Below are 16,589 nucleotides of genomic sequence, written 5' to 3'. Positions count from 1 at the left end.
AAGATTTTTGAATGGATAAAAATGATCAACATTTCTGATTTGTTCATTTCGAAATTTACACTGACAGGTGTGAAACTTTCCGAACAAAATACAATAATATAAGTACACGTTTCTTTAACAAAAAAAAGTGATTCGAATAGTGATTTTCTTTCCATCAAACATACTATTTTATTTTGTGTTGCTCAGTATGTAATTCTCAAATTATTTCCAAATTGTTATTTTCTCCTGTGTGTTAATTGTAAATTGTTTTTGAAGACTTGTGCTGCTGTAGTGCAGTACGTCCAAAGGTGGCAGCAGAGGTTCTCTGTGAAGAAGCTACTCGCACGACAACGACGAAGAAGCGGAAGAAGCAGCGCCCTGGAGAGCGCCTGACCAGTCAGTCACCAAGATGGCGGACACCGACGGTGAGTGAAGCCAACACGCTCCTGCACATGCTTAATTAATCGCGAGATAGTTGAAATCCGACACAATGCTGCTGTTTTGCAGAAAATTCACCTTTGTGTAAAAACAAAAAAACTTGCTGTGACGTATCAGGTGGCGATTAAGCTGTCTGAATTACCCTCGTAAATCATTCAAAATGACTTTTGTCCACTTTCTGCTAAATACAGTCAAAAATGTAATCGTAACCATTTGAATATTGTTGAAGTCAAGTGTCGTGGGAGCCACCGACGCTGCTTTGGCCAAGCCACGTGTTTACCGTAAAAACCTCGTGAAACGTTTCCCCCCACATCGATTAACCTTCGGTCGTCGTCTTCGATTACAACCTAACGTTGTTATTAGTCATCTTCTCAGTTTTGGAGCGACGAACCCTAATGTGATGTTTTTTCCCCTCGACTGGCCCTCTTCGTCAGAGATGCGTTAGCTTCCTCAAGCTAGCTGGCACGTGTTGCACGACATAACACGTGGGCCATCCGCTCGACAAACTCAAGAATGTTGGTCAGAAAACACTTGTAGGACAAAGTTAATGTTAAATCATCCGTCATATGACTGTCGTAATGCAGGCATTATTGGTGTAGATTTCAATTTCAGTGGCGTATCTGCGTTTCCCTCACAGAGTTGTGATTTTTCCTTTGCTGAAGCTTTAACATGCTCAAATCTTGCAAGTACAATCCTTAAAAGTTGTTCGTCTTCGGGGCCGAAGTATAACAATGGATATAATACCGACACGGCAGGACTGGGTCAGCTACTTTATTTTCTCACTCAACTCGCATTCTGTCCTTTTTTTTTTTTCTCCTTCTTTTTCCGCCCTCACAAAAAGAGCGTACCAGAGAAATTCACAAAAAAAACGTAAACCGGATAAAAGTAAATGTACACATTATTACAGTATACAGGGTTCCTCGATTTACGACGCTAATCCGGTCCTGCGCAGCGACGTAAACCCAGTTTTGGTGTAAGTCGGAACTGTAATAAAATGAAACAGTACAGTGATAGTACTAATTTCACTTCCATGGTGATGGCCTTTTCTTTGATACACTGCGATCAGAGGAGTCTGCCTTACGCTTGACAGCCATAATGAAAGGCAAAAAGTTCTCAAATTATAACACGCAAGAACGACGCAACAGTCCAGAATGGCGTATACCATTTGCGTGGGTAACGCCGTCTTCCTCGGTCCACAGCCTCTCCCGCGGTGTATACTTTCGCTGCGTGAACTAATTAGTTCCCCTGCGCGATACGAATCTTACGACGCAAAACCGCTTAGGTTGAAAAAAAAGGCTTTGAATATATAAGCCGCGTCATGAACATGAAACAACGTAACTTGAATAACGATTATTACAAAAACTATATAATCCCTAAATTAAATGTTATACAAGATAATCTGCTTGATGAAATCCAACGTTAAAACACTCCATGACAAGGCAGAGAAACTACACTGCCAAACTTAAAAGCTTTTGATTGGGTTTGAATGGCCTCGGTCAGGTTTTCATGTTGTGCTTTGTTTGCCGCTGCAGTAAAGAAGAAGAAGAAGGCCAAGAAAACGGCCGAAGATGTTGGGGTGTGTAAAAGTCGACGTCTTTTGTATTTTTGGCCTTTGGACACTTTACAACAAAGGGCCTGCTAAATTTGTGTTGTACAAACCCAGAATTAATCTTTTTGTTGTTGTTAGACCTCCAAAGTTGTTCTGCTTAGTCATGACATATTTTGTTTAATTAATTGAATTTTACTGTGGCAAATATCAGACTTGGAATGTGTCTCCTATGAACGCTCTGGCCCTGATCGTAACGAACCAAAAAACTGTCTTAATAGGAAATCCAGCAGCAAGGGGACTTCCTCATCCAGCCGGAAAGCAAAGTGCCCACACTGGACACGTCGCAGTGGCCCCTTCTCCTCAAGGTAAGCACCTGCAGGCTCGTCTTCTTCCTCCATTGCTCCCGGTGCGACGTGATGAATCTGTTTATCCATTCGCCGAGCAGTGGCCTGGCCTAGCCCATTGCCCCGTCCCCAGTTGTGGGGGCGGGGCAGCGTCATCGCCTTTCTTGACGCGCTCCAGCGTTCTGCTAGAGCCGCGGCCAGAGCGGCGTGGCGTTGAGGGCCGGGCGGGCGGCCTCCAAGATGAAATCTGATCTGATCTGATCGCTCCACTTGCGCTTGATGGATTCACACTGCGTGCGTCCCGTACCTAACAGTGGTGTCTGTTTCCCGCAGAACTTTGACAAGCTGAATGTGCGCACAGCCCACTACACGCCACTTCCCAATGGGAGCAACCCCCTCAAGAGGAACATCCAGGACTACATCAAGTACGATGGCGCGAGCACTCCGTCCCCTGCAACGCCTCTCCTCGCCCACTTTTTAGCACCATTTTCACTTCCTGGTGTGCAACCTTTTGCACCACGGACTGGATTACTGCCAGACAATATTTTCGCGGACTGGTGTTGGATGACGTCACGAGTTTTGCGAAGAAAACTTCTAAAAAAAACAGTTCTAGAAAATCAAATGTCGAAAGCATTAATAAATCAAATGATCGCCGACTGCACATTGTTTATAGAAGTTTTCTTTGCAAAAATCGTCCGTGTTTGGGCCACAATCCCATTTCTGCAAAACAGACTAATCACAATCCTGAACGTCATTGTGCTGTCTTTCCAGCCAATCATATAGCTGAACTACAACGTAAGTGCGTTACCACATAAACACCACCATCCCAACACACCCTTCAACTCTTAGTTCCATGAGGGAATTCTGTATGCGAACACCACAGTATAACATATTAATAATCGGGGATCCACTGTGTATTCCTATACAACGTTACTTCCGGCATCTTTATAACATCCTAAACCAATAACATAACATGAGTTATGTTATGTACACATCACCGTGATGTAAAATATTGTAAGTTATTTCTTTCTTGTGCGGGCCGGAGCTTGGGGGCCACTGGACTAGAGCATTTAAGATAATGAGTGACTTTGCCCCCCCCCCCCCCCCCCCCCCCCTGCAGGTCGGGCTTCATCAACCTGGACAAGCCGGCCAACCCTTCGTCTCACGAGGTGGTGGCATGGATCCGGCGGATCCTGCGCGTGGAAAAGACGGGCCACAGCGGCACCCTAGACCCCAAAGTCACCGGCTGCCTCATTGTGTGCGTGGACCGAGCCACGCGTTTGGTCAAATCCCAGCAGAGTGCCGGTATGCCGTCGCTGCTTTTTTTTTTTTGCGCGTGCATATGTGTGCGTGTATATGTGTGCGTGTATATATATATACGGATTGTGGTCGAAAACCGAGGCTTCACTGTGTGTGTGTGTGTGTGTGTGTGTGTGTGTGTGTGTGTGTGTGTGTGTGTGTGTGTGTGTGTGTGTGTGTGTGTGTGTGTGTGTGTGTGTGTGCGTGTGCGTGTGCGTGTGCGTGTGCGTGTGCGTGTGCGTGTGCGTGTGCGTGTGCGTGCGCGTGCGCGTGCGCGTGCGCGTGCGCGCGTGCGTGCGCGCGCGCGCGCGCGGCGCACACACACACAGTGATCCCTCGCCACTTTGCGTTCCGTTTATCGCGGCTTCACTACATTGCAGATTTTTTTTCCAGATTAAAAAAATATTTAAAAGTCAAAATAAAACTTCTAAATTGAGGAAACGTGTCTAACCTTTAGGACAATGTAGCATTGCTCCAAGTGTTCGTTTACATTCCTTTAGAAGTCTGTTTTCGCGTGTTAACACGATCGCGAATTAGCATCTTTCCGCTAACTCGTTAGCCTGCCCAGTACTTCTTGTTGGTGACTGTACTTCGCGGATTTCACTTATCGCGGGTGGTTTTTGGAACCAAACCCTAAACGAGGGATTACTATATATAAATTAATTGGCGGGAAGCAAGCGGAAGGGCGACTCTTGTGGGTCGGTCCTCGCCTGCCCGTCTCCATTAAGAAAAGGCGGCCACGCCCACTCGCCCGCTCTTCTGTGTGTTGCAGGCAAAGAGTATGTGGGGATTGTTCGGCTGCACAATGCCATCGAAAACGAGCACACGCTGGCCAGAGTAAGTCGTGCTTTGCCACTCGACCGGGGCGCACATGACCAGGCCGGCTGCTATCAAATAGTCACTTCGTTTTAGTCTGGTGTGATTTCAAATCAGATTTCTGACTTTCTATTTTCCTAAAATCATTGCTTGTGGAAAAAGTAAATTGCAAAATTATCCCTTGCATTGATTCCGTTGAGAAGTCACTCCAGGGTTGGACCAAGTGGCTAATTGTCGATGTCATAAAGTTTCTCTGCCTTTGGGGCTAGTCGTATGACCCGCCGCTGGCTGTTTCCAGGCCTTAGAGACGTTGACGGGGGCGCTTTTCCAGCGGCCGCCGCTCATTGCCGCTGTCAAACGCCAGCTGCGAGTGCGGACCATCTATGAGAGTAAACTGGTGGAGTACGACGCCGACAGGAGGCTCGGTAAGCGGCGGGCGGGATGGAGTGCGTTGCCCGCTTGATGCCCGCTTGACACCGGTGCCAACAATTTTTAAGGAATCTTCTGGGTGAGCTGTGAAGCAGGCACGTACATCAGGACGCTGTGTGTCCACCTGGGCCTGCTGCTGGGGGTCGGCGGCCAGATGCAAGAGCTCCGCAGGGTCCGCTCCGGAGTCATGGGAGAGAAGGTGGGTGCCGCCGTAAACCCAAAGGCGTCAGGAACCACGTTTGTCAGAATCGTCGCAACTGGCTAAGCTGTGATAGGGCCGAGCTGAAAACGAAAAGATGTGCTCGTCCGAAAAGGGGCGTCGACATCTTGCTTGAAGTGTGCGCGTTGCCCCAAAGTGTTGAGTTGCGGCCGACTGGCCATGTCGCACCGCTAATGAAACTTTGGCAAAGCAAACGTGCAGCTGAGATTTTCTTATGTCTCAACTGCCGACACAGGCGCATCCGCTCATTTTCTTCTCGACGTTTCTTGGCTATGAAGTGCTGACGTCCCCCCCCACCCCTTTGCTCAGGACAACCTGGTGACCATGCACGACATCCTGGACGCCCAGTGGCAGTTTGACCACAATAAAGATGAGGCGTACCTGCGGCGCGTCATCTTCCCTCTGGAGAAACTTCTGGTGTCGCACAAACGCTTGGTGATGAAGGACAGCGCGGTGAGTCTCCGTCTCCTCACGTGTCCCAGGCCGGCCGACCGCATCCTGACGTGAGCGCCGCTCTCCAGGTCAACGCCATCTGCTACGGTGCCAAGATCATGTTGCCGGGTGTGCTGCGCTACGAGGATGGCATTGAGATCAACCAGGACATCGTGGTCATCACCACCAAGGGAGAGGCCATCTGCACGGGTACGCAAAGCGTGTTCATGCGTACATGTGTGCGTAGCCACATGATGACTCATGTAGATCCAGGAGCCTTCGGGCTGTGCTGACCTCCCATCTACCACCCTTGTCTGATGGCTCAAATTGGCTCCACAAAAAGAAAACTCCTTTCATGCCCAAATGATATTTAATATCAAATCTTTGATCGTCGTCTGTCTTTGTTGCGCTAGCTGTGGCCCTGATGACGACGGCAGTCATTTCCACCTGCGACCACGGCGTGGTGGCCAAAATCAAGCGAGTCATCATGGAGCGAGACACTTACCCGCGCAAGTGGGGGCTCGGCCCCAAGGTAGCCCGCTGATGATGCGATGATGTGATTCACTCTCGGGATCCAACACTTGACTTGTGCTCGTTTTGCTCCACCAGGCGAGTCAGAAGAAGATGATGATCCAGAAAGGTCTTCTGGACAAGCACGGAAAGCCCAACGGAAGCACGCCCGACGCCTGGAAGACTGACTATGTGGACTACTGGTGAAGCGCCCGCGTTTTTCTTTGTTTTTCAGTTTTAGTCAATTTAACTGAAGACCAAAGTCAAGCTTGGTTCTCTCGTGGGTTGCGTGACAGTAGAAGGTTATCTCTGGCTGAGGTGTGCCTTCCTCTTCCAGGGAGTCGCACTGCTCAAGCGTCTCTCCGGGTGGCTTCTTTGCCTGCCAAACGGTCTGCGCGCTGTTCTGAGTATACCTCGGCTGACAACTGAGATTTTTTTACAAGAAATTAAGCTTTGAGAAATCATTTTAAAGAAATTAATTTTGTATTTACAAAGGCAAATGGTGTCAAAGGTTCCTAGTCATTGTGAAATTGAAAATGCAGTGGCAATTAAGTTAGGCACTCCTTTTTTTTTTTTCTTTTTCTTTTTTTTTTTAAAGCAGACTTTCGCATCTTGTTATATTTTCAAGAAAATATTTTGACCAGAGATGTTCCGCATCTTTAACCTTTGTCTGTTTTTACCCTACTGTAGCGTCACCGCCAAGGACGTGTCAAGCAAGGTAAAGTCCTCAGCTTGTCCATCAGCTTCCCGACCTGCTGGAGGCGCTCTCCTCGCTCACCTTCTTTTCCTCTGCACAGAGGAAGAGGGAGGGAACTGAGAGCGAAGCGGAAGCCGCGCCAGTCAGTGAGGAGACGCCCAAAGAGAAGAAGAAGAAGAAAAAAGAGAAGCGCGCGACAATGGAGGCCACTGAAGCGCAGAACGAAACGGCGGACATTGAGCCCAAAATTGAGGTTAGTTCACGACTAGGTTTGTGTTGTTGGAACAGCCTGTGAATTTTGGTGTGGCGTGGCTCATTCCTATCTATAATGCACTTTGCATCAAATAATGACTGTTTGTCTGAAGGTTTAACAAACTTTTTTTCTGTTTGCAGCTTGAAAGTGGCAAGAAAAAGAAAAAGAAGAAAGTCAGAGAGGAAGCTTCTGAGTGATGGTTGTGAACTTGTGACCATTGCCCAGTGTCTGACTCAGTTTTTTTTTTTTTATACATACACACCCTTTTGTTTAACTTGTAAATAATGTCTTTGATAAGTGCACACGTTTGTGACATTTTAGATTAATCTAAAATGAAAGGTTGATGCCATGTATCAAATGTTGCCATGAATAAAAAAAATGTTTTTGCCTTCATTGACTTTAGTGAATTCAAAGCACCAGAATTGACAAAAACTTGGTTTTCCAAGTAGCAATTGGGTTCTCCGAACAATCCCGCTCAAGTCACGTGTTTGTCGACCTCTCAGAAGTTGGTAAATGCCATCTCGTCCACCTGAAACGTAGTACACGCATCTCGCCTCTGTCGGGCGCTGTAAATACCACAACATTATTGTTCACGTGATACCTACCCCCTGGTCCAAACATCGCATTTAAAACAATTGAACTGATGTGCTCAAAACCAAGATCCCTGTTGACTTTATGCAGTAAGCATGCGTAGAACTCGCAAATTCGAGAATAAGTCCAAAATGTGGTTAGTGGCAATTGCGCCGATCCAAATATGCCCCCAAACTGGAAGTTTCTGGCATAGCTTTATTTCTTAATCGACGCTCTGTCTTTAAGTGCTAATATATCTACTTAACTCATCTCCGTCATGTATTATGTTAAACTTGTCTTGCAAACCAACAGCGCTGAAATAACCTAGTCTACCCACAACGCCAGCAGAAGGCGGTAACGGGCCATTGGACAGTCATGACACCGCTGAAAAAGAAGAATCCAGGAAGTCATCGTTTGGCGTCTCGAGGATTTTCAAACACATGGAAGGTAAACATAAGACCGCAAATGTCACGTATGTGCACAAACGTATGTTTTAGTCGAGTTGTTTTGCAGTATGACACCTGTTTGTCGTAGTAGTTTCTATTGTTTCTAATGTTTCTATTTCTCCATTTATAATTTCCTTTGAAGATATAAACAAAATCATTGCTTCTGAAGTTTAATGCCTTCATTTAAGCGACGACTAATTTGAAGCAGTGTTCAAAGTGATCCCCACAGAGTTAGATGTGTGGAATGGCTGCTGCAATATAATGGCACAGGTGTGAGTGAAGCAACAAGGTTTGTCTGTACCCGAACCAGGCGACGTTACCAACGTGAAGAGGAAGTGCTCGGCGGTCACAGGGAGTGGACGCAAACTGAAGGACAACGCAGCCGACTGGCACAACTTGATGCTCCGCTGGGAGAAGCTCAACGACGAAGGTTTCACCATCGCAACAAACATCGTCAACGCCAGGAGTAGCAGGTGAGCTCAATCCCGTGCCTAATTCGGACTAAATGTAGATCCGTACCTCATGTCAACAAGGTTCTAAGGCACTGGATTCTGGCAAAGCACTACTAAATAGGTCTAAATCAGGGGTGCCCAAACTTTTTCAGATCTACCCACTATATATATATATATATATATATATATATATATATATGTATGTATATGTATATATGTATGTATATGTATATATGTATGTATATGTATATATGTATGTATATGTATATATGTATATATGTATGTATATGTCATCGTGGAAAAAAAAGTCCTACTCCCATTCCCTATGAAAGTGATACTTCTTACTATGGCCAGCTGCCCCACTCATTTTTATACCCTTTCTTAAGTTGAAGAGAAAAAACAGGGTTCTGACAATTGGAGGGAACTCGCGAGCTAGCGTGTTTGTGTTGTTAGCGCCGTTGTTTGTACACGCGTCAAGTGCGAAAAAAAATAAAAACATTTTAATATCACGCGATCGACCAATAGTGGCTTGGCGATCGACCGGTCGATCGCGATCGACGTATTGGGCACCCCTGGTCTAAATAGAGCTCATTAACCTAGTTCCCCAGCACAGAGCTGCTATCAGATTGCTGCAAAGCACTACATTAATCCAAATGAAGCTCCTAAACTCCAGTCAACATAGTCTAGTCGTATACTAACCGGCTTGCCTGCTAATATTAGCGCCTCTCTTTATTTCCGTGGAGCAGCGAGGCAGCGGGAACTTCAGGGAATCTTGTGGTGGGGAATTTGGCGCTTCGGAAGGAATGTGACAAACTGGAGGATGTCGTCAACAAAATGGTGACCAAAATATTGGAATTCAGTGGAACACAAGCATGTTTTGGTCTAACGCGTGACTTCCTTTCAGGCGGCCATTGTCACCAAGATGGAGCGGCTGATGACATCCCAGCGAGGCCTGGTGGACCTGGAGAAATTTCAGTTCGGGGCCCAAGGAAGGAAAGTTCCGCTCTTCCACAGCTGGAATGCCAAAGAATTTGGTGAGGTTTCACTGGCTCCTCTCACAAACAATTCACCTGGATCCATATGTTGTATAGTGTTGTAACGAGCGCCTTCTGCGCAGCTGATCTGCTGAATCAGAAGGGAAAATGAAAATGTGGAAACAGTGTCAAAGAGGCACCGATGAGCCTTGCAGGGTGAAAAGCGCCACCCAATGGGCGATGTTTCAAATGATTTTCATGGGAAGGCTGTGTGAAAATTGCCATGGAAATGTCCAACAATGTAAATGTGGGAGGGGCTTCTAGAAAGGCCATGAAGGTCATTTAACCCCCCTCCTCCCCCGTCCAGTGTCCTCGTGCGGCATCCTTCTGCAGTCGTTCACGTCAGAGCTGCGACTCAAGCGCGTCCTCCTCCAGGAAGTGGCTCACAACATGAACTCGGACCTCAGCCTGGTGTACATTTCGTGCTGGCTCCATCAGCCGCTGGTGCCGGCGCATGCCCGCCTAGCGCTGGAGGCGGTCCTGCTGGAGACGGGCCAGCGACACCTTCCCGGTTGACAACGGCTTTTATTGTGAAAACAGGAAACAAGACCAACGAGCGCTATCCAAACAGTCGTAAAAATAGTGCAGCTTTTGTTTCTCACATTTATCTACATATTGACAAGGCAAATATGAAAAAGATTTTTTACAACAAGCTCATAAAAATCAATTCTTCTCAATTGATTGCTTTGTGGTCGTGCTCGGAGGGCTACGACGCAAAGGAGAACATGAGAAATAAATAGGAACTAACGGGAGAGTTCCACAAGGTTGAGTTACAAAGTCGGCGTTCGGCTGTTTCGCCGGCTTTGTTTCAGACTCTTCTAGAACAAAACAAACTGAACGGCCAATCATAGACTTGGCCACAGAACCTTCCGGAACCAAGTCTGTGATTTGCCGTTTTGCTGCCTCGCTCCAGAAAGCTCCACAAAAAAAAGTTCACGATTGGCCACTCAGCTGCTCCCTTTCTGAAGATTCTGCGATAAAGTCCACAGTTGGCCATTCGGCTTGTTTTGTTCCAGAGGTTTCACGAACAAAATCCAAGAGTGAGACAAAGCCGGCGAGACGGCCAATCACAAGCTTTGTTCCAGGAACATTTGAAACAAAATCTGCCTTTGGCCAATCTACCTTGCTTCCTTCCACACCTGGAGAGAACCTTCTGGATCAAAAGCAAGCTGGACTGTCAACTGCAGACTTTGTTCAGGAAGGTTCCAAGACAAAGTCCACGATTTGCAAATCAGCTGCTTGCTTTCTTCCGAGATAGTTCGTAATTGTCCGTCCGACTTGTTACCGGAGCCTTCCGGAATAAAGCACGCCAGATGGCCGATGACAGAATTCATAGCAAAGTCTGAAGTTGGGCACCGAGCCACTTTGTGTTCCAGGAGGTTCCAAAACAAAGGCCACCTTTGGCCGTTCAGCTTGCTTTGCTGGGGTCGCCCGATTCGATACCCAGCAGGGCCTGCACCGCCTCCAGGGGGACCCCCTCAGGAGTCTGGATGTGCATGGTGGTTCCGTCCGGCCCGTTGACAATGACGATACCGTCCGCATCGCTCAGGCCATCCGTCTCGATGTAGATCTCCTGGCCCTCCTGCACCAGACATGTCTCTGGAAGCTTCTCGGGTTCCTGGGCCGGTACTACCGGAGCTGGGCTTTCTGTCGCTGGCGGGGGCGCTGGAGCCTCTGTTGCCTGCCGCTCAGCGGTAGTCACCTCCATGGGTGTGGCAGCCGCAGGAGCCTGGTCGGGACCGGCGGAGCTGAAGAAGCAAATAAGATGAGTGCTGAGGTACAAGCTGAATTCATTCCATCACCTCCAACTCAAATTGCTTTCATCTCAAATCAACTTTCCTCCTTAAAAAGAATGCAAATGATCTTAAATCGCTCAAGCCCCTCAAACAACACCAAAAATGTTTTGTAATGTGTCTTGTAATTTTAAAGGACAGTATTGTAAAACCTTTACACAAAACCATTCTTTATTTTAGAGTCGAACTGATTAATCGGAATATATTAGTTGTATTAAATATAACTTAAAACTGTTTTTTAAATTATTGGCTTATCAGAATTTTATTCCAACAAAATGGCCATCTGCTTTAAAAAAAAAATCCTTATTTTGGTCACTAAATTTTGAGTCTACATTGTCTCTGCTTGGGTGGCTGATGTTGTGAAGTTTGCCACTGCCCTCTCATACATCCACACCGCAACATGGAGATTTCTATGTCAAGTATCCAAATTTGTGCTGCATTTGTGATGCTAAACATGAAAATGTGCTTTTTGGCCAATTTGCTTGATGTCAAGTGTGCCTTCATCATTTCCCTTTTGGACTTTAACACAACATTTTCATTAAAGACAACTCTTGAAGTTGTGTGCGTGTGTCTGCTTGAATGTTGAACGCAGGCATGTTCGTAACAGGCATTTTGACATGTGTCATGTTTGGGAGTTGTTGCTGTGGGAGCTTCACTCACGGTTTGGCTTCGGTGGGAAGCAGTGGCGTTGCCGACGTTGGTGTCATGGGGGCCAGCGAGGTGGCCACGGGGGCGGCGGAGCTCGCAGCTTGTGTGATAGGTCAGAGGTCAATATTTGAACTTGGCAACAATCCGCCAGTCACCCCCTCCCCCCTTTTATAGGCTTACCTGCTCTCTCGATGCCGTTGTGCTGCAGAGGAACGCTGTTCTCCATCTTGAAGCGCTTGGACGGTGGCAGCATCTTGGAGTTCTGGGGAAGCACAGGCAAAGTTTCGGAGCTGGACGGGCTCAAGCGGGGATGGGCCGAGCAGCACACTGGAGCTTACCTCCATGTAGCGGCTACTTTTGTTGCTCACCCCAGACGTTGAAGCTGTGCCGGGGAGAACTTTCATCCGATTGACCTCGTCAAGGATGCCCAGAGAGCGTGCCACCTAGTGGCGCAGATGGGCCGCATCAGAAATCAAAGAGCAGGCAACCACTTTCTCGCGGTGGGCTCGACTACTAAATGTGTAGCCAGATTGAAGCCTAAAATGGCCACGTCCATTCAATTCGACAGATTTCCCGTATTTTTGGGGCCGTGCTTTCTTGAGACGCTTTAGCCAGACCGGTCTCCTCGTGCCAAACAGGCCTATCACAGGTCATGCTACGAGGTCAAAGTGCATTTTCAAATCTGTGTGAACACCCTTACACTGTCTTCCATGACTTCGTTTTAGCATGTACCAAATTGCATGTTGCTGCATGAGACTTTTTCAGGTCCTCCACAAGTTCTCACCTCGATGTTCCTGACCTCCAGCGGCGCGGCGCCTCCTTGCGGTGCGGCGATGTAATCCTGTGCGGCCTGCCTCACTTGCGCCTGCAGTGACTCAAACTCGCGGTACACATCTGGAAAGTGAGTACGAGGCGGACCCGTCCGCTCCACCTGCAATACACAGAGATGCCATTTTTGCCGTGAATGTGCCAAACAACCTTTACTTTGAGGCCTAAACCTTGACGTTTACTGCATGACTAGACAGAGTGCCGACTCTAGGTCGCTCGCGGTGTGTTTCTTAGTCAAACATCTGCAAATGGTTCATTTTGCCATTGCCACATTTTGTTTGTTCCGCTGCTAAGAATTCCAGGATGTAAAATGTTACCAAACTTTTGTTGATGAAAGGAAGTGAGTCTTGCTTGTCGTCTTTTATTGTCAAGGCCAGCAAGCCAGGTTCTGCGGCGGTCCCACTTGGGGGTGAAGACTCCAAGTGGAGTGTGCGTTTTGTGTTCCTACCTTGGCCAGCAGCATCTCCCACACGCTCAAGACTTTGGTGAGACGGGGAAGAACAATGTCCATCAGCTCCTCGTCCTCGCACTGATCCACCAGCTGCAGACAGACAAAGCGGCCGTCACGGGAACGCACGGAAGACGCTTCCAAAGCGAGCGACAATGGCGCCAACCTGCTGCAGTCGCTCCCGTCTCCTCTCAGCCTGCAGCTCAGCGCTCACCGTGCCGCCGACCTGCTTGGGGGGCCGTCCGGGGCGTCCTCGCCGGCCCATGAGACTGAGCCCGCTCGACACCTGAACAAATTTCTGTCCACGTCGATTTGTAAGCCACCTGCTTTTTATTGAAATACCTTTACCTTTCATAGGACTCCTACCTTGGGTGGCACCCCCAGGGAACGGCCCCGCCCACGCCCCCTCCCTCGTCCGCGACCGCGGGGCCTGCCCGGACCACGGTGGTGGACGCCCCTAAATCCTCCGGCAGAGGACGCCGGGCCCGGCTCCTGAGGCAACGAGACAGTTGGCTTATTAGCCAGCGGAGGTAACCGAACCATCGGCGAGATGATTAGAATGTCATGTTCATTAGCAGTCAGCTATGCACACAAGAGTACAAGGAGTTGAATAGCATGTCGCGCTCATAAAAACAAAACTCTGAGTTAATGAGCACCATACTTTGTCGGTTGCCGTGACCGCGGATTTCTCCTCAGTCTCCTCTTCCGTGGTGGCATCCGGCACTGTCGCAGCTGTCATTTCCGTGGCGACCATCCGCACTTGCCCATCATCAGGGTCGGTTTGCGGCGGTACGTCGCCGGCCAGCTCGGGTTCTCCGTGGCTGGGGTTGAGCTTGTAGTGGCGGTTGAGTCCTCCCAGTCCGATGTAGGCCTTGTCACAGGTCTGGCAAGGGTGGGCCCTGGACTTGTGGCTGTAGGTCAGCGAGGTGTCTGCGTCTCGGGTGCCGTCCTTTCGTTCCTCATCCTCCGTGCTCATGTCCGAGTAGTCGTCCGAGTCGGACTGGTGGCTCTCGGCCAGGTCCTCTGTCTTTATGAACTTATAGTCTTTGGCTTTATACTTAGGCGGTCTTGAGACCCGGCCCGACCTGGTCTGCACCTTGACTGCCTTCTTATCTTTCTTCTTCTGCTTCCTCACCTTTTCTTTGTCTCGATCCTTGACTGTAGAGGAGGCGACCGGGGCTGGTGGGCCTGCTCCAGGGGGGCTGGCCTGCACTGGCAGGGCAGCAGTCTGTTTGACCGGAGACTTACTGGGGGATGATGCGGTGCCGTTGGCGGGGGCTTTCAGCAGAGACACGTTGGCCAGTTTAACAATGGGGGTGGCGGCGGGCGGCGTCTTGGCGGCGGACGCAGGGGCTTGCAGCTTATGGACCACTGGGAGCAAAGATCCCACCACGGGGGTGGAACTCTGGAGAAGCAACTGGATGGGGGCGTCGCCCAAGTTCTGCTGCAAGAACAACTGCTGGCCCTGCTGAGCCACCATCGGCTGGATGTGGATGATCTGAGTGGTGCCATTGGTCGACAGGGTCACCTGCGGTTGATTGACAGACTGACTGTTGTGCTGCTGGGATGCGGGCCGTGGCTTCACTTCCTGTTTGGGAGGAGCCTGAATCTGGATCCTGACTGGTTCCGGCTGCGGGCATAAAAGGAACATTAACATCGCATGCCATCGTAGGCGGTCAAACGAGTGCAATTGTGAGAAAAGATGACACGTTTCCTGGAGAGAAGTTTGAACGGCTCGAAAAGGGTCACTGATGCTCAACTCGAGCCATGTGGAGAGTCAGCATCACTCTCAAGGTTGCATGAGACATTTTTTTTTCCAAAAAAGCACATTTCCTCTGCTTTTGGGCCAGAAACTGGAATTTTCTGATTATCAAAGTGTAGAGAAAGCCAGAAACAAACTAGGAACAAAGTGTTGAAAATAGGGAGTAACCTATACTTTGTTTTGGTAGGTTCAGTGGTCATGTTGTTATGTATTGTGTGTTTACCTTGGATTGAGTCAAGTGGACAGTGCTTGCGCTGCTTCCGCCACCCTGCAACGCAGCCTGCTGGGCAACGGTCTTAAGATGCTGGGAGGCATTCTGGACCTGGACTACTTGTTTTACCACTTGCTGCGGGCTCTGCACCTGGACTACTTGTTTTACCGCCTGCTGCAGAGGCTGGACCTGGACTAGCTGCTTCACCGCCTGCTGCACTACTTGCTGTGGTGTGTGGACCTGGACTACTTGTTTGACCGCCTGCTGTGGGGTCTGGACCTGGACTATTTTCTGGACAGGCTGCTGTGGGGTCTGGACCTGCTGCTGGGTCTTGCCGCTCACCTGGCTAATGACCTGCTGCAGCTGGCTGGGATTGAGAGCCACGCTGTGGACGGGGCTGCTCTTTACAACCTGGCTCTGCTGGAGCAGCTGGACGGCCTCGCTGTCGGACACTTGAACCACCTGCTGCTTGCTGAGCTGCTCCAGCAGAGCCTGTTGCTCCTCAACGGTCAGCCCGGAGCCCTCCATCAGGCTGCCGTCCGGCTGCACGTAGATGATTGTGGTGTTGCTCATGTCTGCGGCCAAGCTGGACAAGTCTGCGCCCACCAGGATGCTTTGTTCTCCCTGTAAAAAGTCCACCAGCTGAGACTCCCCGACCGCGGGGGCAGCAGCAGAGACTCCCTCGGGCAGGTCCACGGGATGGTCGCTCTGCTCGCCGGAGACCGCGGGCGATCTTTCCTCGCGCTCTTCGACCGTCGCCGCGGGGGTACTCTCGGTCGGATCGGTGCTCGGGGCGACGGTTTCCGGCAGGGTGGCATCCTCGGGCTGTGTGGAGTCCGCGGCGTGGGTCTGAGCTGGGGAGCGAGGAGGTTCGGCGGCTGTTATTGTTCTCCCGGACCCGCTCTCATCCTCGTTGTCCGCCATTTTGGCTGCACGGCTGCTGCTAGCTAAACCGCTAACAGGAACCCAGTTTGCGCCTTAAAGTAAATGCGATCGTAACGCTACACGACTAAATCAATCGACGCGCGCAGAGAATATGTGCGTGTTTGTAAGTCAAATGCCTTACTGATACGAAGAACAACATGAACCCTAAAGGAGAAAAAACAGGGAGCAGATGACCGAACCTTGGAGGAGTTTTGAGCTAGCCTAGCTTAGCCTTCGCCTAGCCGCTTCAGGCGAGAAGCGAAATGTCCGGACTGGATTCTGGAGCGAACTTCCACTCTGTATTACAATACACCCCCTTTCATTGCGGGTTTATGTGTTTTTACTTTTACCAATTACAAATAATTGACAAAAAATAGCATATGTCAACCCATTGAATGTATTTTTATAGCACCTCACGTAAAGCTTTTAACACAATTTCATAACGGTGCCAAAAAAATCGTTTATCGATTATTTTGATGTTGCTGTATCAAAAAGTGTCTGAGCTTT

The 16,589-nt window shown here is 49.1% G+C and overlaps 3 protein-coding genes and 1 non-coding gene across 7 annotated transcripts; 3 read left to right on the top strand and 1 right to left on the bottom strand.

Moving 5' to 3' along the window:
- The first annotated feature begins 265 nt into the window (after positions 1-265).
- dkc1 (dyskeratosis congenita 1, dyskerin) lies at positions 266-7,359 on the top strand. The gene is made up of 15 exons (XM_037242374.1): positions 266-404; positions 1,950-1,993; positions 2,245-2,331; positions 2,644-2,735; positions 3,431-3,615; positions 4,382-4,446; positions 4,724-4,850; positions 4,923-5,053; positions 5,384-5,527; positions 5,596-5,716; positions 5,920-6,038; positions 6,116-6,219; positions 6,707-6,734; positions 6,814-6,966; positions 7,107-7,359. Exons 1-15 carry the CDS (start codon positions 389-391, stop codon positions 7,161-7,163), a joined length of 1,473 nt encoding a protein of 490 aa, XP_037098269.1. The 5' UTR covers positions 266-388; the 3' UTR covers positions 7,164-7,359.
- LOC119116826 lies at positions 5,753-5,829 on the top strand. The gene has a single exon (XR_005096377.1). It is a non-coding gene; the product is annotated as a small nucleolar RNA SNORD83 (small nucleolar RNA).
- Positions 7,360-7,908: 549 nt separating the features above from the next.
- LOC119116735 (cyclin-dependent kinase 2 interacting protein) lies at positions 7,909-10,125 on the top strand. Of its 3 annotated transcripts, none has more exons than XM_037242431.1 (5): positions 7,909-8,001; positions 8,293-8,455; positions 9,181-9,271; positions 9,339-9,468; positions 9,776-10,125. In XM_037242431.1, the coding sequence occupies exons 1-5, from the start codon at positions 7,977-7,979 to the stop codon at positions 9,982-9,984; spliced, it is 618 nt and encodes a 205-aa protein (XP_037098326.1). In that variant the 5' UTR covers positions 7,909-7,976; the 3' UTR covers positions 9,985-10,125. The 3 variants fall into 3 exon arrangements, with proteins under 3 accessions (XP_037098326.1, XP_037098327.1, XP_037098324.1); XM_037242432.1 differs by having other exon boundaries at positions 7,922-8,008; XM_037242429.1 differs by having other exon boundaries at positions 7,938-8,022.
- Positions 10,054-16,351, bottom strand: znf839 (zinc finger protein 839). Of its 2 annotated transcripts, none has more exons than XM_037242314.1 (10): positions 15,171-16,351; positions 13,847-14,815; positions 13,552-13,677; positions 13,352-13,471; positions 13,186-13,278; positions 12,694-12,840; positions 12,248-12,352; positions 12,090-12,171; positions 11,922-12,009; positions 10,054-11,216 (listed from the first exon to the last, which is right to left on the bottom strand). In XM_037242314.1, the coding sequence occupies exons 1-10, from the start codon at positions 16,080-16,082 to the stop codon at positions 10,877-10,879; spliced, it is 2,982 nt and encodes a 993-aa protein (XP_037098209.1). In that variant the 5' UTR covers positions 16,083-16,351; the 3' UTR covers positions 10,054-10,876. The 2 variants fall into 2 exon arrangements, with proteins under 2 accessions (XP_037098209.1, XP_037098208.1); XM_037242313.1 differs by having other exon boundaries at positions 13,352-13,483; positions 15,171-16,350.
- Between the last annotated feature and the right edge of the window lie 238 nt (positions 16,352-16,589).

Source organism: Syngnathus acus, chromosome 22, assembly GCF_901709675.1.
Source record: "Syngnathus acus chromosome 22, fSynAcu1.2, whole genome shotgun sequence".
Taxonomy (NCBI): Eukaryota; Metazoa; Chordata; class Actinopteri; order Syngnathiformes; family Syngnathidae; genus Syngnathus; species Syngnathus acus.
Note: the sequence above shows the minus strand (reverse complement) of the source record. Positions and strands in the feature narration are given on the sequence as shown.